This window comes from Myotis daubentonii, chromosome 14, assembly GCF_963259705.1.
Source record: "Myotis daubentonii chromosome 14, mMyoDau2.1, whole genome shotgun sequence".
In the NCBI taxonomy this organism is placed as follows: Eukaryota; Metazoa; Chordata; class Mammalia; order Chiroptera; family Vespertilionidae; genus Myotis; species Myotis daubentonii.
Genome location: NC_081853.1, coordinates 31,139,964 through 31,158,444, shown reverse-complemented (window position 1 = coordinate 31,158,444; position 18,481 = coordinate 31,139,964). Strand labels below are relative to the sequence as shown.

The 18,481-nt window shown below is 41.4% G+C and overlaps 1 protein-coding gene across 7 annotated transcripts in view; it reads left to right on the top strand.

Moving 5' to 3' along the window:
* PPP2R3A (protein phosphatase 2 regulatory subunit B''alpha) overlaps positions 1-18,481 on the top strand; it is a 170,133-nt gene that overhangs the window by 72,062 nt on the left and 79,590 nt on the right. For all 7 annotated transcript variants that reach the window (XM_059663871.1, XM_059663865.1, XM_059663867.1 and 4 more), the window contains 2 exons: positions 6,442-6,544; positions 13,837-13,911. In XM_059663871.1, coding sequence (XP_059519854.1) covers positions 6,442-6,544; positions 13,837-13,911 — 178 coding nt within the window. The remainder of the gene's footprint in view (positions 1-6,441; positions 6,545-13,836; positions 13,912-18,481) is intronic.

Genomic DNA, 18,481 nt, shown 5'->3' with positions numbered 1-18,481 from the left:
ACAAGTACCTTTCAGTAATAACTTTTAACATAAATGGACTAAATGCTCCAATCAAAAGACATCAAGTAGCTGAATGGATAAAAAACAAAATGACCCATATAGTTGCTGTCTACAAGACACCCACCTCAGAATAAGGGACTCACACAGACTGAAAGTGAAGGGATGGAAAAATATATTTCAGGCAAATGGAAATGAAAAAAAAAGCTGGGGTAGCAATACTTATATCAGACAAAATAGACCTCAAAGTGAAGGCCATAAGAAGAGATAAGGAAGGCCACTTCATAATACTAAAGGGATTGATACAACAAGAGGATATAACCCTGATAAACATATATGCACCCAATGCAGGAGCACCCAAATACATAAAAAAAACTCCTGGAAGATATCAAGGGAGAGATCGACAACAATACAATCATAGTAGGGGACTTTAATACACCACTGACATCACTGGATAAATCCTCTAGACAAAAAATCAGCAAAGAAACATCAATCCTAAATGACTCACTAGATCAGATGGACTTAATTGACATCTTCAGAACATTTCACCCCAAAGCCACGGAATATACGTTCTTCTCAAGTGCACATGGGACATTTTCAAAAATAGACCACATATTGGGTCACAAGCAAAGTCTCCCCAAATTCAAGAAGATAAATCATACCAAGCATCTTCTCAGACCACAATGGCATAATATTAGAAATAAACTACAATAAAAACAACCCAAAACACTCAAACACTTGGAAGCTGAATAGCATGTTATTAAATATTGATTGGGTTTCCAATGAGATCAAAGAAGAAATTAAAAACATCCTGGAAACTAATGACAATGAAAACACAACAATCCAAAACCTATGGGATACAATAAAAGCAGTCCTAAGAGGGAAGTTTATAGCTCTACAGGCCTACCTCAAAAAAACAAGAAAAAATGGTAGTAAATCATCTAACTCTACATCTCAAAGAATTAGAAAGAGAGCAACAAGAAAAGCCCAGAGTGAGCAGAAGGAAGGAGATAATAAAGATTAGAGCAGAAATAAATGACATAGAGACCAAAAAAACAATACATAAAATCAATGAAACCAAGAGCTGGTTCTTTGAAAGTATAAACAACATTGATGAACCTCTAGCCAGGCTCACCAAGAAGCAAAGAGAGAGGACCCAAATAAACAAAATCAGAAATGATAGAGGCGAAATAACAACAGATCCCACAGAAACACAAATGATTGTTAAAAAATACTATGGACAACTCTACTCCAACAAACTAGACAACCTGGAGGAAATGGACATATTCCTAGAAAAATACAACATTCCAAAACTCAATCAGGAAGAATCTAAAAATCTCAATAGGCCAATAACTATGGAAGAAATTTAAGCAGTCATCAAAAAGCTTCCAGCAAACAAAAACCCAGGGCCAGGCGGCTTCACGGGAGTTTTACAAACATTCAAGGAAGAACTAAAACCTATCCTCCTCAGACTGTTCCAAAAAATTCAAGAGGAAGGAACACTTTCCAGCTCATTCTATGAAGCCAGCATCACCCTAATACCAAAACCAGGTAAAGACAACACAATGAAAGAGAATTACAGGCCAATATCCCTCAGGAACATAGATGCCAAAATACTCAACAAAATCTTAGCAAATCGGATCCAGCAATACATCAGAAAGATCATACACCATGACCAAGTAGGATTTATCCCAGGGATGCAAGGATGGTAAATATCCGCAAATCAATAAACGTGATACATCACATAAACAAATTGAAAGAAAAAACCACATAGTCATCAATTGATGCAGAAAAAACATTTGACAAAATCCAACACCCATTTTTGATAAAAACTCTCAGCAAGGTGGGAATAGAAGGATCATACCTCAACATAATAAAAGCCATATATGACAAACCCACAGCCAACATCATACTCAATGGACAAAAACTAAAACCATTTCCCCTAAGAACAGGAACAAGACAGGGATACCCACTCTCACCACTCCTGTTCGACATAGTACTGGAAATATTAGCCATTGCAATTGAACAAGAAGAAGAAATAAAAGGCATCCAAATTGGAAAAGAAGAAGTAAACTGTCCTTATTCGCAGATGACATGATATTATACATAAAAAAACCCTAAAAACAGACTTAATAAATGAATTCGGCAATGTAGCAGGATACAAAATTAACACCAAGAAATCTATGGCATTTCTATACACCAATACTGAACTTACAGAAAGAGAGACTAAAAAAGCAATCCCATTTACCGTCGCACCAAAATAATTAAGATACCTAGGAATAAACTTAACTAAAGAGGTAAAAGACCTCTACTCAGAAAACTACAGGACGTTGAAAAAAGAGATAGAGGAAGACATAAACAGATGGAAAAACATACCATGTTCTTAGATTGGTAGAATCAACATCATTAAAATGTCCATACAACCCAAAGCAATCTATAAATTCAACGCACTTCCCATTAAAATACTAACGGCATATTTCACAGACCTAGAACGAAATCTCCAAAAATTCATCTGGAATAAAAAAAGACCCCGAATAGCTGCAGTGATCCTAAGAAAGAACAAAGTAGGTGGGATCTCAATACCAGATATCAAGCTGTATTACAAAGCCACTGTTCTCAAAACTGCCTGGTACCGGCACAAGAACAGACATATAGATCAATGCAATAGAATAGAGAGCCCAGAAATCAACCCGAACCAATATGCTCAATTAATATTTGACAAAGGAGGCAAGAACATAATATGGAGTCAAGACAGTCTCTTCAATAAATGGTGTTGGGAAAATAGGACAGATACATGCAAAAAATGAAACTAGACCACCCACTTACACTATACACAAAAATAAACTCAAAATGGATAAAGGACTTAAATGTAAGACGGGAAACCATAAAAATACTAGAGGAATCCAAAGGCAACAAAATCTCAGACATATGCCGAAGCAGTTTCTTCACCGATACAGCTCCTAGGGCATTGGAAACTAAAGAGAAAATAAACAAATGGGACTACATCAAAATAAAAAGCTTCTGCACAGCAAAAGAAACCATCAACAAAACAGCAAGAAAGCCCACCGCATGGGAGAACATATTTGCCAATGTTATCACTGATAAGGGTTTAATCTCCAACATTTATAGGGAATTCATACAACTTAACAAAAGGAAGATAAACAATCCAATCAAAAAATGGGCAAAGGACGTAAATAGACACTTTTCAAAAGAGTACATTCATAAAGCCAAGAGACATATGAAAACATGCTCAAAGTCACTAATCATCCGAGAAATGCAAATCAAAACAATGAGGTACCATCTCACACCTGTCAGAATGGCTATCATCAACAAATTAATAAACGACAAGTGCTGGAGAGGATATGGAGAAAAAGGAACACTCGTGCACTGCTGGTGGGAATGCAGACTGGTGCAGCCACTATGGAAGACAGTATGGAGTTTCCTCAAAAAGTTAAAAATGGAACTCCCATTTGACCCAGTGATCCCACTTCTAGGAATATATCCCAAGAAATCAGAAACACCATTCAGAAAGGATATATGCACCCCTATGTTCATAGCAGCACAATTCACCATAGCTAAGATCTGGAAACAACCTAAGTGCCCATCAGCAGATGAATGGATTAGAAAACTGTGGTACATCTACACGATGGAATACTATGCTGCTGTAAAAAAGAAGGAATTCTTACCATTTGTGACAGCATGGATGGAACTGGAGAGCATTATGCTAAGTGAAATAAGCCAGTCAATGAAGGAAAAATACCACATGACCTCACTCATTTGTGGATAATTAAGACCATTATAAACTGATGAGCAAAAATAGATACCGAGGCAGAGCAAAATCGAACAGACTGTCAAACTACAGCTGGAAGGCTGGGGAGGGTTGAGGGGTGGGTGTGGGGGGTGAGAAATCAACCAAAGGACTTGTATGCATGCATACGAGCATAACCAATGGACACAAGACACTGCGGGGCATGGGTGGCTAGGGCAGGGTCAAGGGGAGAAAAAAAAAGGAGACATATATAATACTCTTCGTAATACTTTAAGCAATAAAATAAATAATTGAATAAATAAATACAGATTAGGTGAACAGTGAAGCCTTCTATGACCCTCATACTTTCTAGCAGTCTCAGCATGAAATAATGAAAATTGGACTTGAGGGTACAATGGAAATAGAAAGGAAGGAATAGTTGCCTAAAACCATGGTCAGCAAACTGCGGCTCGGGAGCCACATACGGCTCTTTCGCCCCTTGAATGTGGCTCTTCCTAAGCCTTAGGAGTACCCTAATCCTATCTAATAAAAGACAAAAAGGGCAATTGACCATACCTTCACTATGCTTCCCATCGGCTAATCAGGGCGATATGCAAATTAACTGCCAAGAAAGATGGCAGTTAACCACCAACAAAGATGGCAGTTAATTTGCATACATAGGCGCCAAGCAATGGAGCGAAGCCAGCTGGCCCTGGGCAGGAGCAGCGAGAGAAGGCCAGCATGGCAAGTGAAGAGCAAAGAGGGAAGCCTGCTGCGCTGGCCTTCGCCACGCCCCCGGGGCCCAAGCTCGGCCAGCAGCAAGGGGCATAGCTCCTCGCTGCTTGCCGTGCGCTGGCCTCTGCCACACCCCCGGAGCCCATGCACAGCGAGCAAGGAGCTAAGCCCCTTGCCTGCCGTGCTGGCCCCTCCCGGTGAAGAGCGAAGGCCTGGATTCTGGGCAACGGAGGAAAACTGGTGCCAGCAGCCAGGGGAAGGGGCCCCCCGAGAGGCCCCAGACTGCGAGAGGGCACAGGCCGGGCTGAGGGACCCACTCGAGTGCACAAATTTTTGTGCACCGTGCCTCCAGTTAAGTTAATAACAATGTACCTACCTATATACTTTTAAGTTTAAAAAATGTGGCTCTCAAAAGAAATTTCAATTGCTGTATTGTTGATACTTGGTTCTGTTGACTAATGAGTTTGCCGACCACTGGCCTAAAACATTTTGAGGAAATATTCCTCAGGTCTCCAGTATTCCCATCCTGTATTCCAAGCACCTCGTGGTCCAAGCTAGAAACCTGGGAGTCATCATGGATTTCTCCCTTCTACTCCCTACCCCATGCTCCGCACACTCCCCTAGCAATTACTACATTCTTTCATTTCAACCACATTTGTCCCCTTCCTATCTCCCACCCCAGTATCCATTTTCAGACCCTTGGTTAAATATTTGCTTGATATTTCTAAAAAATATATCTGGTCATGTCACTGTCCAGTTAAAATTCGTCTGTGAAATTGGCTAAAGTGCAGGCATCTTGATCTAACATAAAAGGGGCCTCCAGCATCCGATCCTACATGCTTGTGTCCCCATCTCTTACCACTCCAGCACTTGTAGTTGCCCACATATTCCGTGCACTCTCACACTAGGCATCTACATGTGACCCTCGTGACCCACAGCAACCTTTCCTATTTCCCCTTTTTAGGGAATCTCACTGGCCCTCTGCGTCCTTCTATGACACCCTGTGCTTATTACTTCTGTCATGGCTGTCACACGGGAGTATAACCTTATTTGTGTAGCTCTCTCCCTACATTATAAGCTTTTCACAGGGTACAAAACTGCATCTTACTTTCTTAGTATCCCAAGTATCCTCAAGGCCAAACAAGTACCTGACACGCAATTAGCATTCAATAAATAATTAAGAAAACAAGAAAATTTGGTGACTAATTGGCTATAGAGAATAAGGATGAGAAATAAGTCTAAAATAATTTCAAGCCCAAATGACTCAGGATGGTACCACCGTTAACAAAAATAAACATCCATGAAAAGGACTGACTTTAGGAGGAAGGTTTTAAATTTTGTTTTTGATATTTTGACTTTGCTATCAGAGCATAGAATCCAAATGGAAATGTTCAGCAATTAGTTGGATGTGAGGCATTCTTGGACCTCAAAGCCTTAATATAGTGTCTCTCTCTCTCTCTCTCTCTCTCTCTCTCTCCCCCCCCCCCCCCCCATCTCTCTCTGTCTTAAGCCTGATCCTTCAAAGTGTAATTTCAAAAGCCACCTATCAGGTTGGCCCTGAATATGTCTGCCAGTCTAGGAAAACAGAGGTTTCTGTCTCATGTGGTTCACAATGGCCCTTCCTGACTGATGGGTAGTGCTGGAGTTCTGGTCCCAGGTGTTCTGTGCTAAACCTGAATGAATATTCTCCTGCAATGTATTGTTATCTGCATTAGTGCAGTTGACTCTGTGGTCTCAGCCCAGAAGCATTCTACAAAAATAATATACCATCTTGTTGAGCTTTTATTTAGATGTTTCTTTGACAAAATCAAAAGAATGGAATTTTCCCTTTATTTAATCATTGAAAGGAAAGCACTTGATTCTTGATCTAAATGGCTTCCAGATCAGACTGAAATTACCAGCTGTTGTTGTAGTCATTGTTCATCATAGCCGATCTTCCTAAGCAGTTGTTTCTTTTATAGGTTGCTGAATAATCATCATGATGATGCCTCTAAGTTTATCTGTCTTCTCGCAAAGCCCAGCTGCAGCTCTCTAGAACAGGAGGATTTTATCCCTTTACTTCAGGTAATTTTCATTTCCTTTTTTAAATGGGTTTTACTCTTAGAGTTTCAGAGGTTATTTAAAATTTTCCAACTGTAATATATGTCAATTGAGGTATACAAATCTAGAGGTCATATTTCTAGGAGAATTGTTTTAGTAGCAAAATCCTTTTGTTAAATGAAAATTAACACAGAACCTATAGTATAAAACAGAGCTACTCCCACTGAAGCAGAAGAGAGGAGCCACTCAGCTTTCCTTTGCCCACCCACAGTCACTGAAGCACCTTCTATAACCAGGATCTGTTTTTACTATAGCATTCTTCATAACCTGATATATTGCTTGTTAATATTCTTAATTTTATGTCTAAATATTTGGTTTAATAAGAGGTGGTTCCTATCAACACCTATTGCGCTAGTCTTTTTCTGAAAGAGAGATATAGTTACTGTATCTATAGGAACAGTATTATTCTGTTGCTCATTCTTAGTTTCTCACTATAAATTCCTTGAAGCTAGGTCTGCCTTTCATTTCTGTTTTTGTTTTTTTTTTGGTGCCGATAAATCCTGTTGACTATTAGTGGGGATACCTTAAAGAAGGACAGAAAAATATATTAACATAGTATTTACACACAAAAACATGTACACATAGATCACAAATGCACCAATCAGTGAGTTTTCATAACATGAGCACATCTGTATAGCTAGCACCCATTATCAAGAAACAAAACCAGTGCCCTCACTGCCACCTTAAGGTAACCACTATCCTGACTTCTAACACCATATGAAATAGATTTTTAATTATAATAACAATTTCCCATGTTTAGAATATGAAGTTTGGTTATGATTTATATTCAGGGTCTTTGAGCTTGTTTTAATTTTCATGAGGGTCTGGTTATCCTTAAACTCATCTACTACATGTTTTTGTTCCTTTGAAAAAATGCTCATGAGAAGGAGGATTCTTAATTATTTTTTACATTTAACCAAGACCATTATACATCACTAGCGGCCCAGTGCACAAAATTCGTGCACTTGGGGGGGGGGGGTCCCTCAGCATGGCCTGCACCTTTTTGAAGTCTCAGACCTCCTCGGGGGATGTCTGCCTGCTGGCTTAGGCCTGTTCCCCGCAGGGATTGGGCCTAAGCCGGCAGTCGGACGGCCCTGTCGCAGTCTGGGACCCCTCACTCCTTACCGCCCACCTTCTCGCTGCTCCTTACCGCTCAGCTCACTGCCACGGAGGCATGAGAGGCTCCCGCCACCCCCGCAACACTCGCCAGCCGTGAGCCCATCTTCTGGTTGAGCAGCACTTCCCCTGTGGGAACGTACTGACCACCAGGGTGCAGCTCCTGTGATGAGCATCTGCCTCCTGGTGGTCAGTGCACATCATAGCGACCAGTCATTCTGGCCGTTCCATTGTAACAGTCAGTTACGCTTTTATTATATAGATATCCAACATTGCATATTCCTATTTATAGTTTGTGAAATTCAAATATTCAATTTTAAAACTATATTTCTAATAAAATGTTCTGGTTTATTTTTTAATATATTTTCATTGATTTCAGAGAAGAAGGGAGAGAGATAAAAACATCAATTATGAGAGAGAATCGTTGATTAGCTGCCTCCTGCATGCCCCATATTGGGGATCAAGCGTGAAACCCAGGCATGTGCCCTGACCGGGAATCGAACCATGACCTCCTGGTTCACAGGTCAATGCTCAACCACTGAGCCACGCTGCCTGGGCTAAAATGTTCTGTTTTAATACCAGTTTTCAATCCACTTCTTACTCTTACCCAGGGGTCCTCAAACTTTTTAAACAGGGGGCCAGTTCACTGTCCCTCAGACCGTTGGAGGGCCAGACTATAGTTTAAAAAAAAAAACACACTATGAACAAATTCCTATGCACACTGCACATATCTTATTTTGAAGTAAAAAAACAAAACGGGAACAAATACAATATTTGTATTTGCATGTGGCCCGGGGCCATAGTTTGAGGACCCCTACTCTTATCCCTTGATTCATTCTTGGCCCTGCTCTGACTCCTACAAACTCCATCTTTTGGGTCCCCTTTCCTGACTAGCTTCTGGGTTGGTCTGGCCAAAGTATAGCTTGCCAAGAGTTGAGAGGGGAGAGGAGAGATAAGTTGGCATTTCCCCCACTTTCTGTTTCAGCACAGTAACTGTATCTCTATATATAGCCCCTTCTCCATAGTATTAGAGTATCAGCTCCCATAACTCTATTCCTCCTCTTGTCCCTTTGGTCCTAGGATGGTAACAGTATTATTATGTTGCTCCTTCTCAGTTCCTCACTATCCCCTTGTTTGTTCCTTTAACCTGCCCATGACTCTGCATTTAGTCCCTTCATGAAAGGTTCATTTTGGTGAATTCTTTTCCCTGCTTGACTGAGTTTTATCAGAAGCTTTGACAGGAATATAAATTAAGCCTTTACCAAGAGAATTACAAACAGACAACAAAACTATGAGTTAGTGGACATTTATATTTCCTTAAGTCTATGGAAAATTTTTTGCTGTTGTTAATCCTCACCCAGGGATATTTTTTCCATTGATTTTTAGAGAGAGTGGAAAGGAGGGAGGGGAGGAAAGAGAGAGAAGAAGAGGGGGGAGGGAGAGGGGGGGGCGGGGAGAGAGAGAGAGAGAGAAACATCGATGTGGAAGAGACACATGAATCAGCTGCCTCCCACAGGGCCAGGGATCAAACCTGCAATCCAGGATGTGCCCTTCGGTGAATCCACAACCCTTCGGTGGATGGGCCAATGCTCTAACAATTAAGCAACACCATCTAGGGAGGAGAATTTTTATTATTATTTAAGAAGTGGAATTGTGGAGTCTTCTGGTGAAAGGTGACGGAATGAATAAATACATTCTCCTTCCATTTATTTTCCTAAACTAATCTGTAGTTAAAATATAGAAACTTAAAAGGAATAAACCTATGAAAGTGAATGGGATGGTAGAGAAGAACAGAGGAGAAAAAAATATCAATGTAGAAGAGATTTCAGTATTTCTTAGAAAGAAGATGCAGGTTAAGGAAACCACAGCCCAGAATGGGGTACTGTGCATGGGCTGCAGTGGAGAAGAGAGCTACTCTGCTTTACACTGCTTGTTAGGATCCCAGAGAGGCAATAAACGCAGTGTTAGTAGATCTAATGAGAAGTATTTGACATGGGGATTCATTGAAGGTTGGTGTACAGAATAATTGACAGTTGACTCCTTACCTGGTTCCCAAATATAAAGGATAGCCTGGTATGTACTTAAAAACATAAACAAACCAACAGAACAAACAATAAATCATGTTAAGACAAATTTTAATAGAGGAACCTCGTAGACCAACGGCCGCCAACCTTTCAGACCACCGTTTGGCGACTGCTAGACAGTATCTGACCAGTACTCCTCGAAACTGTCAAGGTCATCAAAACAAGGAAAGTCTGAGAAATTGTCACAGCCTTAAGCGTCTCAGGAGGCATGACAACTAAATGTAATATGGGATCCTGGCACAGAAAAAAGACATTAGGTAAACACTAAGGAAATGTGAATAAAGTGTAGCCTTTAATAATAGTAATAATAATGTATCAAGACTGTTTTATTAATTATAACTAATGCTAATATAAGATGTTAATACTAGAGGAAACTGGGTACAGAGTATATGGGAATTCTGTACTATCTGCTCAATTATCTGTGTAAATCTAAAACTGTTCTAAAAATTAAAGTCTTTTAAAAAATAATTTCTATATTTTGAGATATTATATAAAATAAGAATAGAATGTTATGAAAACAGAATGCTACCACACACAAAAAAAAGCTGTTAGAACTTTAAAATATAAATATCAAAATTTAAAATTTCAACGTAAGGCCTGGGAACTGAAGTTAAGGATATCTCTGGCATGCGCATGCATGCATGCACAAACACACAGGGAGAGAAGCAAAGAAAGAGACAGACATAGAGGACCGATTTAAGAGTTTCAACATCTAACTTACTGGAGTCTGAAGAAAGAAGGAGAAAAATGGAGAGGAGGAACTTATCCTATACTAATAAAAGAGAAAAATGGTAATTGGCATACGACCGATACCTTTTTCATTGGCTAATCAGCGAGATATGCAAATTAACTGTCAGCCAAGATGGCGGCTGGCAGCCAGGCAGCTGAGAATAGGAGGCTTGGTTGCCCCAGCGATGGAGAAAGTCAAGGATCCCCGCAGCTGCGGGGCTCTGAGCTCCTGAAGCAACAACTCCAAAAGATACAATGTTTCAATTATAGAAGCTAAAAGATGGCGGTTAATTTGCATACTCAGGCTCCAAGCAGAGCGAAGCCAAACAGCCCTGAAGCAGCAGGGCAGAGAGGCCTCAGGGCCTGGGATCAGCAGAGTCGAGAGGCCTCCCAGCCCCACGATCAGCGGAGGCCAGAGTCGGCCCAGCCCCGCAATCAGGGAGGCGAGAGTCGGCCCAGCCCCGCTATCAGCAGAGCCTAGAAGCCCCCCAGCCCCGGTTATCATCCCAGCCGAGAGGCCTCCCGGCCCCGCGATCAGTGGATCCGAGAGGCCTCCCGGCCCCAGTGATCAGCGGATCCGAGAGGCCTCCCAGCCCAGGTGATCAGCGGAGTCGAGAGGCCTCCCAGCCCCGGTTATTATCCAAGCCGAGAGGCCTCCCGGACCCATGATCAGCAGAGCCGAGAAGCCTCCCAGCCAGGTTATCAGCAGCCGAGAGTCCTCCTGGCTAGAGATCAGCGGAGCCGAGAGGCCTCCAGGCCCCAGTTATCAGCGGAGCCGAGAGGCCTACAGGACATGGTTATCAGCAGCCGAGAGGCCTCCAGGCCAGGGATCAGGGGAGCCGAGAGGCGTCCTGGTCCTGGGATCAGCAGAGCAGCGAGGCCTCCCAGCACCGGGATCAGTGTGACAGGGTGCGGAGCCCCAACCCCCCTGATGGGCCCTGCTCTGTGCATGACAGGAGTGGCGCTGCAACCTCCCTATGGACCCTGCCTTGAGTGTGACAGGGGGCGGTGCCCCAACCCCCCAATCGGCCCTACCCTGAGCGTGACTGAGGGTGGCATCGCAACCTCCCAATCCGCCCTGCTCTGTGCATGACAGGGGGCGGCGCCCCAACTCCCCAATTGGCCCTGCTCTGAGCCCGACCAGGGGCTGCACCTAGGGATTGGGCCTGCCCTCTGCCACCCAGGAGCAGGCCTAAGCCAGCAGGTCATTATCTCCTGATGGGTCCCAGACTGTGAGAGGGCACAGGCCAGGCTGAGGGACCTCCTCTCCCAACCCTGAGTGCACAAATTTTTGTGCACCGGGCCTCTAGTCAAATTATAATACAGAATCATCAATACAGGATGGAGAGATTGGGGTGATAGGGTAGGTCCACAGAGCAGGTACCCAGTGCGAATTCTTGGAATTCCTGTTTTCCTCCTTGGGGAAAACACAGCACGCTGTGTAACAAGTGGCTGATTAAAAATAGAATATGACCCTTTCACACCAGCCTCTCATGCTCTCTCTAGTCACTGCCTACAGAATCAAATACAGTACACAAGTCTTTTGGTTGAAAGGAGCCACTGAGTGCCAAGCACAATGAATAAGAAAAGGCATACATAAATATGTCCTCTTGAAATTTTAGAAAAACACTGATGAAGAGAAAATACTAAAAGTTCCCAGAGATTAAAAAAAAATTACCTTAAGAAAGGAACAAGAATTAGTGTGGTATTAGATTCTCATTGGCAAACCTGGGGAAATGGATTCTATGTCCTGCCAAGCTATCAGTCAAATAAAAGGTTAGAATAAAGATATTTAAAAACTCTGGAAGTTGCCCAGCCGGCGTAGGTCAGTGGTTGAGCATTGCCATATGAACCAGGAGGTCACGGTTCCATTCCTGTCAGAGCACAGGTGTGGGTTGTGGGCTCGATCCCCAGTGTGAGGCGTACAGAAGGCAGCCAATCAACGATTCTCTCTGATCATTGATGTTTCTATCCCTATCTCCCTCTCCCTTTTTCTCTGAAATAAAAAATATATATGTGTGTATATATTTTTTTTAATTAAGGAAATTTATCTCCTATTTCCTTAGAGAGTTACAGTAGTCCCCCATCTTTATTTGTGGTTTCCAAAGTTTCAGTTAGCCATGCTCAACCACAGTCTGAAAATACTAAATGGAAAATTCCAAAAATAAATAATTTATAAGTTTTAAATAGCAGGCCGTTCTGAGTATCATGATGAAATCTTATGCCAGCCTGTCCTGGACATGAATCATCCCTTTGTCCAGCATATCCACATTGTATATGTTACCCGCCCATTAGTCACTTAGTAGCCATCTTGGTTATCAGATTGACTGTTGTGGTATTGCAGTGCTTATGTTCATGTTCATATTTTTTTTTTGATTTTTTTTTTTTTAGAGAGAGTGGAAGGGAAGGGGGAGAGGGAGAGAGAGAGAAACATTGATATGAGACACACCAATTGGTCACCCCCGTATGTGCCCCAACTGAGGCCGGGAATGGAACCTGCAACCCTTCGGTAGTGGGCCAGTGCTCACCAGGGTAATTATCAGATTTTAAAATAAATAAAGTTCGAAATTGAAAACAGGTTTCTCCACACAGTTATTTTGATGGACATTAGCTAGCTGGCTCACACAACTTAACACAGATTTCAAGCTACTTGGTTATGTGGCTTTTTTTCCCCCAAAAAATTTCTGTCAGCTGGCTTGTGTCTGTCATCCTTTCTGTGTAAATTTCATTTATCAGTCTCTACCAAGATCTGTGGGATGAATTTCCCTGACATTCTTGATGTTAGAACTACTATATCCAGTGATGGCGAACCTATGACACACGTGTCAGAGGTGACACGCGAACTCATTTTTTGGTTGATTTTTCTTTGTTAAGTGGTATTTCAATATATAAAATAAATATCAAAAATATAAATCTTTGTTTTACTATGGTTGCAGATATCAAAAAATGTCTATATGTGACATGGCACCAGAGTTAAGTTAGGGTTTTTCAAAATGCTGACACGCCAAGCTCAAAAGGTTCACCATCACTGGTATATACCGACCTCTAAAATATTTGATTCATAAATCACCAAATGTAGCTAAATTAAAATTTTAACTTTTTATTGAAATGTACTATGCATATTGAAAACACACATAAGTATGCTTGTGATAAAATTTTAATTTAATAAAGTATTAATTAAATTTTAAGTGCATTGTTCAATATTCTAAAATAGTGAGTTTGCTCACTATTTTTACAGAAAGGAAGCATATTTCTACAGAAAGGAAGAAGAAGCATATTAGTGGAGTTTTATATGTTTAATTTAGTTTTGGTTTTGTTCTTTTTCAGGATGTGGTGGATACACACCCTGGCCTCACGTTCCTGAAAGATGCTCCAGAATTCCACTCACGCTACATCACCACGGTAAGCTGAGTCCTCTTTTGTCTTAATATAACTCTACTAGGGGCCCGGTGCACGAAATTCGTGCACTGGGTGTGTGTGGGGGGGGCGGGGGGGTGTCCCTCAGCCCAGCCTGCCCCCTCTCACATACTGGGAGTCCTCAGGCATTGACCCCCATCACCCTCCAATCGCAGGATCGGCCCCTTGCCCAGGCCTGACGCCTCTGGCCTAGGCGTCCGGCCCGGGCAGCAGGGACCTGCAGCTGCAGCGGCCCCGCGATCGTGGGCTTCGCTTTAGGCCCAGGCAAGGGACCCCTAGCTCCTGGGACTGCCAGCTTCGACCGTGCCCAGCTCCCATCGCTGGCTCCACCCCTACTTCCTGCTATCACTGGCCAGGGCGGAAAAGGCACCTGATTCTCCGATCATGGCTGGGGGGCAGGGCAAAGGCGGCCCCAGGGCCGCCTTTGCCCTGCCCCCCAGCTCTTAGCTCCCCCCTGGGTTTCTGATCACTGTCAGTGGCAGGGGGCTTCTTCCTGCTTTCCCTTTCGCCTCCCTGCATTGTGCCTACATATGCAAATTAACCGCCATCTTGTTGTCAGTTAACTGCCAATCTTAGTTGGCAGTTAACTGCCAATCTTAGTTGGCAGTTAATTTGCATATAGCCCTGATTAGCCAATGAAAAGGGTAGCTTGTACGCCAATTACCATTTTTCTCTTTTATTAGTGTTGATGAGTCTCCTTTTTATCACTACCTGTTATCCAAGCTTTCAGGTTTTTATGCAAAAGGTAACATGGGCTATAGTGATTATTTTAAGATCACCTTAAGGAAGGAAGGTGATCTGTTTCCTTCTTATATGTATCCAGTGCTTTAAGAGATCTTTTGTATACAAAATTAAAGTAATATATTCATTCTGTCTGATCTTAAGAAGTATACCTTTTGCTGTGTCATAAATATTGATACCCAGTTGCATATAATACTGAAAAGAATTTTCAAGTCTTTCAAGAAAAAGATGTATCTGTAGTACCTCAGAGTTAGAAGTGGACTTGGTATTAAGAAATAGCCTGTGTGGCCTAGCCAGTTTGGCCCAGTGGTTGAGCATCGACCTATGATCCAGGACGTCATGATTTGATTACCGGTCAGGGCACATTTAGGATTGTGGGCTCGATCCCCAGTGTGGGGCATGCAGAAGGCAGCCGATCAGTGATTCTCTCTCATCATTGATGTTCCTATCTCTCTCTCCCTCTCTTCCTCTGTGAAATCAATAAAAATATATTTTTAAAAAATAGCTTGTGTGTAATTAGAAAACAAATCATGTAAGAATTACAATAACATAATTACAATCTCCTTCTTTGAGGTGCTCTCTCATTCTGTTTCCACATGACACACTCCCTTACTTCATCCAGATGTGTGCTCATTTGATCAGTCACAGGCAGGCCATGAATTATGAATGAGAGCACACAGGCCTGCCATGCATATAGCAGCCACGTCAGGCATTCTCTGTCCTAGTTCCCAGGTTATCTTCAAAGGAATTCCAAAGATGAGCCCCACTCACACTTCACATTCATGGCCACACTCAAGTGAGATGGCCCTTGTCTCTGGCTCAGATTCCCCAGTATATGCCAGTCTCCTTTGAGGAAAACCCTCTCATTCTTAAGGTACTTTTTGTTTGCCATGAATTTGTTGCATTCTGTTGAGTTAAAGAAAACTGCTGGGTTTTTTCCATCCTTGTAGGAACTTCATTCTTGACTTTCACAATTTGTTTTCATCTGCAATAAAACTTTGCGAGACTTTAAGCCAGAAGGTGTCACTGTCATGTAAGACTGTTTCAGAAGTTATTTTTTCCTGTAAACCACACTATACTAAATTACCTCCACCACAATCACCTGGGCCAAGTCACCCTTCTTTCTCACTTGCATTACTTCTAATTGGTCTCTCTGCTTACACCCTCATTGCCCTACAGCAGGGGTCCTCAAACTTTTTAAACAGGGGGCCAGTTCACTGTCCCTCAGACCGTTGGAGAGCCGGACTATAGTTTAAAAAAAAACTATGAACAAATTCCTATGCACACTGCACATATCTTATTGTGAAGTAAAAAAACAAAACGGGAACAAATACAATATTTGTATTTGCATGTGGCCCGCGGGCCGTAGTTTGAGGACCCCTGCCCTGCAGTCTAGTCTTCACAAAGCAGAGTTATCCTTTGAAAATGTAAATTAGATCATATCACTCTTCTGCTCAAACCCTCCACTGGTTTGCCATCTCACTCTGAGTAAAAACTAAAGTCCTTGCCAAGACTCTCCATAATCCACCCACACATGCCCTGCCCTCAAATCTTATCTCCTACCGCCCTACCTTCAGCCACAGTGGCCTCCTCAGTGTCTGGAAAATACTAACTTCTGCCTCAGATGCTTTGTTCTTATTCCTTCCTCTGCCTGGAATGCTCTTCCTACAGATTTCCACATGACTGGCTCCCTTACTTCATCCAGATGTGTGCTCAGATATTTCTTTATTAGTGAGGCCTTTCCTGGTCACCTCTACATTCTTTGCCCTTCTTCTTCCTCTGCTCCCTTCCCCTTTACTCCCTGTTCCTTTGCTCTACTTTATTTCCTTCTTAGCTCTTTTTTGTTCACATAGAATTCATGTCTGATATTTAAATTTTTTATTTGTTTGTTGTCCATCTCGTTCTCTATAATGTAAACTTCATGAGAACAGGGACTTCTTTATATTTTCACTGCTGTATTTCCAATAGCTAGAATAGTGCCTGGCACATCATAGATGCACAGTAAATATTTATTGAGTGAATAGTGAAATTATTCATGCTTAAGAATTCTACACAGTAATTCTGGCTACAATCCCAAAAGGAATTATTGGGTCCTAATTGTTGACAGTTCCATAAACTCGGGTATATTAGTAGCATAATCTAGGATCTTAAGAATTGGATAAGAATTTGAGATAATCTAGTACAAACTTCTACCAATACAGAAAATGTTCTCTATAGAGGACCTTTTATTGAAATTTGTTCTTTGAAAAGACGTAAAGAACAGAATCACAAAGTAGAGATAATTTTTATTTCTCTACACTTTTTAGTTTGGTATTTAAGTCTGATGGTCATCTAGCAAGTGTCCCCAAGGAAGTTTTATAATTTCAGAGTGAAAAGCCATGAAACAACTTTATTCACATAGAATTCACATTTTCTGAGAAATTCTATTGTGTTAATTATTCATCAAAAAGGACTACATTGGTCAATCGCATTTGTATATTATTATTTACATCTTTAAAATTTATACTTTATTATTCGTATTATACTGCTTTACCCCAGATCCACAGAAATGAATCCATTATTTAGATGTAGTATTAAAGTATAAAGTACTTATGATGAAATAATGATAATTATTTCAAAACAGCATCTATCTATCTATCTATCTATCTATCTATCTATCTATCTATCTATTTATCTATCAAAGCCTAAGTGACCGGCCAATCATTCAACTGTCTGACCGGTAGCTATGATGTTCACTGACCACCAAGGGGCAGACACTCAATGCAGGAGCTACAAGAGCTGTGGCGACTTGGCAGCTGTGGTTCTCAGGTGATGTACCCGGAACCAGAGAGGAGGGAGCCTGATTCCGGGGTGCATCACCCGAGAACTGCCCTCTCGCAATCCAGGACCCCTCTGGGGATGTCAGATAGCCAGTTTCAGCCCGACCCCCACAGGCCAGCCGAGGGACCCCATCTCTGCACAAATCCGTGTACCAGGCCTCTACTTATAACATAAACAGTAAACAAGATCCAGTTGAGAAGGTAGAATGTGAATCTCTGTGTACTGAGATAAGTGTATCTGCTGTTGTGATACTCTCATACTACCATCCATTAAAAGAAAAGTACAAATAAAAAGTATCACAGTGAATATCTGAAAACAAAATGTTATTGGACTGGTTATCATTTCTCTCCAGTGCCTTTTCTGTTATGAAAGTTGGTCAGATAATGGCATGCAGTCATTGAAACTTTTACATTATTTCAGAGTACAGTGAGTTTTTCTAGAAAAATATAAAATAAGCCTTCTAGTGTAAAATTAATTTATTTTATCATTAAAGGCATAAAAGTGGCCAAATTAGTGAGGCATAATTCTCTACCCTTCTCATGGCAAAAACAGATGAGATCACTCTACTCCCAATGTATTTACAAAGATCAGCCTCAGAATTAATGATAAATATCTCAGAAAAAGCAAAATTAATTTATCATATGACCTTACTGAATGTTATGTAATCTCAGTGACACACAGTGTAGAACAGTTAATACAGGGTGGGGCAAAAGTAGGTTTACAGTTGTTGGTATGAAAAATAATACAGTAATTAATAAATAATAATACAAGAATAAACTGTGTTTCATGTTCTCACAACTGTAAACCATACTTTTGTCCCACCCTGTATATTTTGTTTGCATGATAGAGTTATTCAGTTATTTTACTTTATGGTTGGAAGAAACTGATGACAAGAGTATGACTCAGTATTAGCTTATATGTGACACATATACAATGAAGAATAGTTGGGCAACTTTTATTTTCTATTTATCACTGGAAACCTATACTATAGGAA